This window comes from Erigeron canadensis, chromosome 7 (assembly GCF_010389155.1).
Source record: "Erigeron canadensis isolate Cc75 chromosome 7, C_canadensis_v1, whole genome shotgun sequence".
NCBI lineage: Eukaryota > Viridiplantae > Streptophyta > Magnoliopsida > Asterales > Asteraceae > Erigeron > Erigeron canadensis.
In genome coordinates, this window is record NC_057767.1 from 3,286,330 (window position 1) to 3,296,624 (window position 10,295).

General features: G+C 32.6%; 1 protein-coding gene across 1 annotated transcript; it reads left to right on the forward strand.

Moving 5' to 3' along the window:
• The first annotated feature begins 1,527 nt into the window (after positions 1 to 1,527).
• Positions 1,528 to 3,609, forward strand: LOC122606971 (bidirectional sugar transporter SWEET1). The gene is made up of 6 exons (XM_043779877.1): positions 1,528 to 1,672; positions 1,794 to 1,830; positions 1,946 to 2,041; positions 2,448 to 2,727; positions 3,034 to 3,153; positions 3,235 to 3,609. Exons 1-6 carry the CDS (start codon positions 1,630 to 1,632, stop codon positions 3,400 to 3,402), a joined length of 744 nt encoding a protein of 247 aa, XP_043635812.1. The 5' UTR covers positions 1,528 to 1,629; the 3' UTR covers positions 3,403 to 3,609.
• Positions 3,610 to 10,295: the final 6,686 nt, after the last annotated feature.

A 10,295-nucleotide genomic window follows, 5' to 3' on the forward strand; every position in this document is an offset into this window, starting at 1 on the left:
ACTTAACTTTGGGTTCTCATGTTTTTATCAAACAACTTTTACTTGCGGTTCTACCTTTAAACATTTGATTTTTTTATATTTTCATCCGTCTTTTTATATATAATACATTCATGTAACATTTAAAACATTAATATAGTTATTGTTTATATTTTTATATATCTTATTATTAATTTTTTACATTTTTTTTATTGTTATTGTTATATGTTTAGTTGTCTTTTTTAAATTTTGGTTTAAATATTTGACATAAATCCAGGTCTAAAATATTGTCATGTAAAAGCGTATCCCGCAGCAACGCGCGGGTTAAAAAACTAGTTTTTAACTGTATTAATTTTAAGGATTTCTCAATAGATTTTTAAGGATAGCTGTTGTGTGAGCCTTGTAATTAATTAGATAAAGTATTATGATGGTTGATTGTTAATGTAAGAAATATTATTTTTCTCTATCGTGTGTTAATAAGTCATCTTAGGCTAATTAGAGCGAGGCTTTCTCACAAAAGACCGGCTTGCGTCATTTCAAATCTTGGAGTGAAATAACCGAGTTAGAATAATAGAATAGTGAAAAGTGAAAATGTGTGTGTGTTATCATTGTGTGTAAATGTACAATGTTTGTGAGAACTACGGGAGAAGTCGTCCAATAGTTTTATCATTGTGTGTAAATGTACAATGTTTGTAAAAACTACGGGAGAAGTCCTCCGACTAAAATTGGACTGGGGCAGATTTATTTTTGCCAAATTCAGCTAACCATTCTGGTAACGTAGAGGCCAGAGGGCAACATGGGGGCAACTAGAGGCTTCTTGGGTGTGGTAGCGTCTCACTTCTAAAAGCCTTAATACCTTATAAGTTATAAGGTTTATAAATAATCAACCTATTGTTTAGTTGGTCTTAAAAATAATGAAAAGACTCTCTGAAAATCTCAAGTTTAGATCCAAACATCAATATTTAATTACTAACTACTTAAAACTAGTATCTGTTTGGTGAGAAAAAAAAACACTTTACAATGTGATAAATCAATATGTTGTAAGACTATAATTATAATAAAAATAACAACAACTAGCACGGTACACATGCAATACGACGGTGGTGGCTGCAATGACGGTCTAATGGTGTCGGGGACAGTGGTGATGTCGGCGACTATTGGTAGTTATGAAATTGAGTGGTATGTATTGATGTAAATATAACTGATGCAATGGTGGTAATCGAAATATTTTATAAGATAGAAGGTTACCCGCGCAATGTGACGGTGATATGATGGTGACAGCGACCGTCGGTAATGACAACGACGACGAGTGGTAAGAAGTAATTGAAGTAAATGTAATCTATTTAAAGCGGCAATTAAAATATTTTAAAAGATAGAAGAGTCGCTGTGTAAATTGATTTATTGGGTAAATTAATTTATTTAGTAAGAATATAACGGTGATTCCTTAATATTTTTTTTTTCGAGAAGGTTACCTTTCATAAAATCCTTATCCATTAAGAAGTAGTACTACACTACTACCTCTGTATATATAACTCTCCCTCCCTGCCTAACCGTTTTAAAGGAGGTTACCTTTCATATTGGGTATACTTTCATTCCATTTCATTTTCCACACAAACTTTCTTTGTGGAAATTTTAGTATATTTCAACTGAACAATGGGCGCGGTTTCCATTTTACACACGATTTTCGGTGTTTTCGGTGTGTGCTCTTCTTGCTTTTTCTTTCTTCTAATTTCACACACACTACTTACTTATTTATTTATAATTTAATTGATGATTACTAGTTATACTACTTAATTAATGTGTAATTTAACATGCAGGAGATGCCACTGGTTTGTTCTTATTTCTTGCACCAACGTAAGAATTATCTTAATTTTGTTGAACTATTGATTAATTAATACTACATGAGTACATATATAACTTATAACTGTATTTATTTAATGTCTCTTAATAATTTAACTTAATTTTGAAGGATTACTTTCAAGAGGATACTCAAAAACAAATCAACAGAAGAATTTTCAGGGATTCCTTATCCTATGACTTTGCTCAACTGCCTACTCTCCGCCTGGTACGGGTTCTGAAAATAACTTTTTACTATATATATACACAATAGTTACATAAGTAGTACACTGCATTTTCAAGTTTTATTTTGGACAAAAATGAAATACTAGCTCGTTATATTTTCAAGTTTTTTTTTTTAGTATGAAATACTAGCTTGTTATATGTAAATTTCCCAGTGTCTAAAGATTTTTAATTAGAATTTGTAACATAAGTTTTTTCTTTTGAGAATGAGATGATTAGAAAAGAAACTTTGGTAACTGTCTATATCATTTTCCTTTCCTTTCCTATCGACTCGAGAATGTGAATAAATCAATATTCATTTCCCCACATTTAAAATAAAAATGCGAATAAGTTTATAAATGATGTTGATATATATTTTTGATCAGTTAATTTAATTAGTTATACATATGAAGGTACGGACTACCGTTCATATCGGAAAATAACACCCTGGTGACGGTTATTAATGGTACCGGAGCAGTGATTGAGGCAGTATATGTGTTGATATTTTTGATATATGCACCTAAGAAGGAGAAAGCTAAAATCCTTGGTATTGTCACTTTTGTTCTTGCTGCATTTTCTACGGTCGCTTTAGTTTCAACTTTTGCACTTCATGGCAAGACTCGTCGCTACTTTTGTGGCTTTGCCGCGGCTATTTTCTCGGTTATCATGTACGGCTCGCCCCTCTCGATCATGGTATGGGTTGCCGCTTTCGTTCATTTTATACATCCAAACTAATCGATTAATAATCATTGATAAGTTGTGTTACTAGGAGTAAGAACAAACTTTAAAAAAAAATGACGTTGACACGTGACAGAATCAATGATTTTCGTGTAAGAGAAAATCAATGATTCGGAAATTATTTTTCTATACGTTATTCGTTTTGTTATGTGTCATAATCATATTTTTAGGTTTTTTTTGTCTTTGATCTACATTTTAACATCATGTATCATTACTTCTCACGATAATTATTAACTCGATTTTGAAAAATGGAATTGGCAGAGGATGGTGATCAGGACCAAGAGTGTGGAATTCATGCCATTTTTTCTGTCACTTTTTGTTTTCTTGTGTGGTACATCCTGGTTTATATTTGGGCTCCTTGGAAATGATCCTTTTGTCTATGTAAGTCCTTGATCTTTAACTAACTACAGTTTACACCCTTGTATTTGTTTTACATCTAATTTGTTTAATTTGTCTGTAAAGGTATGCAATGGTTTCGGAAGTGTATTGGGGGCACTACAGTTGATCCTATATGCCATATATAGAAACAACAAGGGGCAGAAAGATGAGAAACCACCACCGGTGACTAAGGATGGTGCCTTGGCAATGGAAATGGGGCAGGTCAATGGAAAATATAAGGCGGTGCCATAAAATAATTAAGTGTAGAAAAATATGTTATCTACAAGTTTAAACGTTTCCCTTTGTTATGATCAAGTATCTCTATTTTTCTATAACAGTGACCTTTCGAGGAAGTAGTGACATGACCGATTCGAATAGCTATTATTATCATCATATGGATGTTTTCTTATGCCGTTTGTTACCAAAACTTGTGAATGAGTAAACATCTGTACTTGGTTCTGTCATGGGCAAATATACAACTATTTAATTTTAACCAAAAAGATTGTGTTTGAAAATATGAAGAAAACGAAATTAGGTTGTAGATCGACATTCTAGTCTCAAGTGTGAGATTATGGAGGTAGCGGATATGGTCATCGGTTTTCATGAACATATCCTTCAATTCCTCTACTGATTATCTCACTGTGGCATTAGGCTTACAAATAATTAACAATCAACAATCATAAATTGCATTACTATATACATAAAATACAAAGAAGATGGTCCAGTTTGTAATAATGCATTAACAAAATGGGGACCTTTTACCAAAAAAAGCCCAGGCAATGGCAAAACCATTTACACATGCAGAGATCGACAAAAACAAGGACTTTGCAGTTTGGACAACATGTGCTACAATGAAACCAAATCATAGCAGCCTAAGACCATCTTTAACCCGAAATTGATGTCACGCCAGCAATATATGGAGTCACCGACACATCAATATAGTGTCTACAGCTACGACCTGTTGTTCTCACGTTCCATCAATGTGCACAAGCTTAGTTTTGTATCATAGGTGCAAAAATTTAAAAAGTGAAAGACCTTAATGTAATAATAAAATTGGTTCCAATAGTTTTCTTAAAAAGAATTCACATGAGAGTGACAACTCAAATTTGTGACATAATCCTTACACTACACATGTGATCATCTGCTTCTACTTCACAGTTGCTGCTGTCCATTATACAAATTTTAAGGCAGTGTGAATAATTTGATGATTCCGTATGGGCCTTTATTTTGAGATTCGAAAGTTATGGGTCTGTTTAGAAAGGTTCTTTACTTTTTATGTTTATTCATATTTTGTTTTTTCAAATTAATTAGTTGATAATCTTAAAATGTCAAATTTTTATTCAGAATTGTAAACTATCATCACTTAAACCTATAATATCAACTTGAAATATCTATAATAATTACTGTAATAAATTTAATTTACAACATTTAACTTTAAGTCTTAGATAACTACACTACTAGCCGTTTTACATCAATAATTTTTACATTAATAACTACACCGTTACTCCTGCCGTTGCAACCACTCGTCACTGCCACCGGCCACCGCCGTTAGCCCGTCACTACACCGATGTGTGAATACTTCAATATCTTGTAAGTGTAAAAAAAATAAACACATCTTTTAGTACGAACACATGGATAAAAATATTGACAAAGTTTTTTTTTATCAATTTGTTTATACTTTTTAACAACATGAACAAATGATATTTTTGGTGTAGTGATTAATACAGGGTGTAAATCTATTACAGAAATAGCTCTACAATAGGCTATGATATTGTACATAGACATGTAAGTATAATACATGTCTCAGGCCAATACGGTAAGATATGAGCTTTTCCCTTGATAAACAAAGCAGATATACAATATCTTGAGTATGCAAGTTCCTATTCCGCATGACAAAATTGCATCTGGTACTTGATAGGCACAGATAAGTTACCGTATACATTTATGAAACCAACCATCTATCCATCCATCCATCACAACAGCTCGAGAACAAGCGAGGCATGTGTTCAAACTTGTAGCCATCTACTTAATTATAAAGATTATTCCATTTAGAGGTAGAAAAATAGTCGGCTAGGTTGGGTGTAACGGCTCAAGATGATTATATGTTTTTGGGAGTGGGTCAATATGGGTAACGCTAACGAATCTTTGTCTTATCTTCTTTGACTTTAAAATATATATATTTTTTAGGATTTGTTAGTGAAAGCCGTAAAAACTAATTAGGTGCATTAAAATTTGTACCTTGCTGTTAAGAAAATCAGGGGGCGGTTTTTAATATATAATGTACAAGTTTTTAAGAATGTAATAAGTTGTTAGTGACGGCCCTTAGGGCTGTCATTATCATTTTTCGTTTTTTTTTAAAATACAGTTGGTAAATAGAACAACCGAGAATATTTCACAAATTTTCAGAATAAATTTTGGATGATTATTGATCGAGCCGGCCGGTCAAGTCATTCCTATTTTAACAAGCTAATGTTAACATCCATAGCACTCTTGCAAAATCGGTTGTGTAGATAAATAGAAGATTGCCTGGGTCACTCTTATAGTCCTATACTCCACCTCTGTTTTGTCACCATTACTTCAAAAACACATGCGTTTAACCAGGTTTTTGATAACGGTTCTAGATAAGATACTGTATATATTTGGGATTAGCTTGTTTTGACATCATTCATTCTGATATGGTTGTTGAGGAATAAGATAATGAACTTTTGGTAAATGTATAAATGTAGAATGGGCGTATCAAATAACAGATCCAAAAAAGTAATAATTTTATGAGCCAAGACAAGTTGGATTGAGTTTACCCGTTTGTTAACTTTTGAATACCATTTTTTTTATACCATCTTAATAGTTAGAGAAAAAAGGGTAATTAGATGAAAACCCCCGATCCCATGTACCATTTGGTACCTACTAATATTCTAGTTAGGCTAGTGTTCAGGTGATTCTCAACAACTTAATAATTCCCTGATTATCTCAAGTTTGCCTTTGACAAAACTTACCTAACACCTCCACTGGAAAATGCCGGCTGGTGACCACTAGACTATTATCCAATGGTTACGATCTTAATAATTAGTGTACAAACTATGATCAGGAAAGTTATAATGTCTTTATGAAGATTTAAAATGTTTTATTGCGTTAGAATTATAATCAATATAGAATTGTAAGTTTGTAACTATATGTTGCACAATTGGCTCAATAATAATGACACAAATGTCAGTTTTTGGAAAAGGTAGATCATATGATACTAGTTTACAATACAAAGAAGCCCATTACTCCAAAATGGGGACCTCTTTACCTAGAAAGCCCAAACAATAACATAGATAGTACACAAAATATGGGCTTTGCAGTTTGCACTCAACATGTGTATACTATACTATACAATAAAAGTTATGAAACGGATCCATTATAGCCAAATGCACAAAACAAATTACACACAAAAAAAGAGATAATTACTAGGATAATCTTATTTATTAGATGCATTAACTATTTTTATAACACTTAAACTAAAAAAGTATCAAAATTGTCTGTTGATCCATGATTTTAAGTCGTGAATGGTACTTAGTAGTTAGTATGCCTTGATTTCATGTCGTAAAAAAAAGACCTTTATTTCAAAACCAGTGAAGTTGACGTGACTTATAACTCGTACGACTTAGACAACTATGGTTATTAGTATAATATGATATAATATAACATAGGACAGGGATCCTATAAAAAAAATTGCCTAAGAAAAGAATGGAAAGATGATGGTTTCTAATTTTTTTTTTTACCTTGTTTTATTTTTTATTTTTTTTCCTATTTTTTTTTTTAAAAAGCTCATTCCGAAATAATAAAAACACCAAAAAATAAAAAAAATAAATTAAAATAAAAAAGACCAAAAAAAAAGTTATAAACATTTTTTCTTTTATCATATGTTGGGTCACTCTATCATCTTTTTAAAATAAATATATTAAAAAACTAATATATAATATTTCATCCCAAAATAAATGCTAGCACATAGCTTATGTTGAATATGGATTTGACTCTAATCCCATATAAAAAGTTAGTGGTCATTTTTTATAAAACTAAGTGGATGTAAAATCTGCTTACATTTTAACATCCGGTAAAAATATTAGACCTCAAAATACTCATAAAGAGTTTCTTTAGTTGTATTAATTACGCGCCCCGTATCCCGACCAACATTTTTAGTAATTTGACCAGTCAGATTTTGCAGCGACCCTCGCTGCAAAAACCCATGCCACGTCAGTATTCCACTAAGCCGCTTTAAATGTTTGGCCGACTGTTACTCGACTTATTGCAGCGACCTTCGCTGCAATAAGTTAACCCGGAGCACTTTTTAAAAACCGATCCACCCATCTATTTCATCATTTTCCTTCCTCCACCCTTCAATATCTAACATTTTCTTACACTTTTTCTTCCAATTTTGTTTAACAAAATTTAACAAATCCATCCACCAAAACACCTCCGGCTACTAACAATCCAGTCCCCTTAGTATAACAATCCGGGTATCACGAAGTGTCGGGATCATCACCCCCGCCAGCCACCACCGGGCAGTACCGCCAGCCGCCGCCGCCGCCGTCCACCGCCAGTGTCGGGATTATCCTCCCCCAAATTTTCCGGCCATTTCAAATTCTAGTATGTATTTTATGCTTTTTCCAATATCCAAACCATTATTTTTTAGTATCTAGACCATTACTAGTTTTTGCAGCGACCCTCGCTGCAAAAAGTGAAAAAATGCGGGCCTCCATAGTATGTTAGTATAGTTTTTGTATATATATTAGTTTTGTTAATTTGTTAGGATTATTAGTTGTTTATAGGATTTTAATAGGTTTGTTAGTATATTGGTATGTTATTATTAGTTTTGTTAATTAGTTAGTTTTGTTAGAATATTGGTATGTTAGTATAGTTTTTGTATATTTATTAGTTTTGTTAGTTTTGTTAGGATTATTAGTTGTTTATAGGATTTTAATAGGTTTGTTAGTATAGTTAGTTTTGATTTGTTGATAATTTAGTGATTTGTTAGGAGCCACGAATTTGTTTTGTTAGTGATTTGTTAGAATATATATCATTAAATGCAAAATTACGTAGATTAAAATTTGTTAAAAAATTGATTAAAATAAATAGGCAAGATTATGTAAAAATTTTGATTAAATAAACTACTTAAGACGTAATAAAATTTAGTTCAACAAAAATATGCATAAAAATTAAATATAAAAATTAAGTTCAAAAGTATGACGTATAAAAAAATTAAGTTAAAAAGTTAATATATTGATTTGTTAGAATATTTTAGTCATTAGTGTTAGGTGTTTTACTTTTTGGTTAGAATATTGACAAATTAAAAATGACGTAGATTAAAATTTGTTAAAAAATTGATTAAAATAAATAGCCAAGATTATGTTAAAAATATATGTATTGAACTAAATATACAAAATTATGTAAAAATTTGAATTAAAAATTTTGATTAAATAAACTACTTAAGACGTATTAAAAATTACTATAAAGTTAAATTTAAAAGTATAAAAGTAAATTTATATTGTATAAACGGAGTTCTAATAATTATTATCAAGTAAAAAAGATATATATAAAAGTAATAAAATTTGTGATAATTTTGTTATATGATTTGTATTTTGCAAAAAACGTATAATATGATTTGTATTTTGCAGTATATATGGCGACTTACCATGGCGGTGATGGCGGCAATGAAGACCCACGTCGACCATGGTGGAAGATTACATGGGGCTGCAAAGGCAGCGGCGGTAAGGAATTTGGTTTTTTTATAATTCATATTTTAATTTAATATTTTTTTACTAACTTGTCTTTTTAGAATTTGGTTCTTTATAATTCATATTTTAATTTAATATTTTTTTAGTAACTTGTTTTTTTAATTTTTGCTAGCCCCACGAAAGGGAAAGGGCAGGGGGCCCTGTCAGAATTTAAATCTAGAGGCCGAGTTCGCGAAAAAAGGCCGTCTGTCGATCGACTTTGACACCAGTAACTTAAAAACGTGGCAGGCGATCGACCCAAATTCTTCTATGTATAAGAGCCTCATTGGCACATTGGTCCACCACATCCCTCAGACATACGACTCCTGGGACCATGCGCCTGCTGAAAGAAAGGAGTTTATCATCCTGACTCTGAACGTAAAATATTATTAATTTTTAACTTCTTCTTTGATGTTTGTATCGATTTTTAATTTCGCTAACTTTTACTTTTATAAATTGCAGACTCGGTTCAAATTGGACCACTTTATTCAGATTCCTAACCCCGAGGATCCTATCAGGCGGGGGTTCAGCCTGTGTGTTGATATGGACTGCTCAGATCAGTATCGGCTCCGAAAGAGCCAGTTCAAGAGAGCCCACTTTTCCAAAAAGGGGGGCCTGGATGCAGTTCCCCAGTTGGAACAAGCTGTTCCTCCAGAGGGTATGTCACAAGAGGACTGGAGAGCTTTGTTGGGGTATTACCAGAGGGAGGACCGGGTGAAGCAGTCGGCGAGAAACAACACAAACAGGGGCAAGCAAGTTCTTGTGGGGACCCATTGTCGTAAGTCTTACTCTCAGTATGTCCACCAGGAGAAGGTTATTTATGAATTATATATGTATTAAATATATATACTTGTGTTTAAAAGTATAAGTTTAATAATGTATATTTCTTATAATATATATGTATTAAATATAAATACTTGTGTTTAAAAGTATAAATTAAAGAATGTATATGTCTTATGATAAATTGATGTGTTTACAGGTTGAAAAAAACAAGGACTTGGACTTGGTGGATTTGTTTGAGATTACGCACAAGAAGAAGAAGGATAAACAATGGGAACACCCGATGGCTGAAGAAATACATGTATGTGTCTCTCTTTAGGATTTTATATTTTTTAGTATTAAATGTTAATTAATCAACCTTATGTATAATGTAACGTTTTTTACAGTCTCAGCTCAAGAAGAAGAAGGAAGAGGCTGAACAGGACCCCGTTCCAACACCAGATCCTGACATTGTCATGGATGTACGGGGATCCCGGGCGGGGCATCGTCGAGGCATAGGGCGGGTCATCAGGCAGATGGGTACCGAGGCGTATGACTATACGCATCTTACCCAGGGACAGCCACGTGCATCATTCGACTTGAACAATGACCCACCTCAGCCTAGCCAGACGT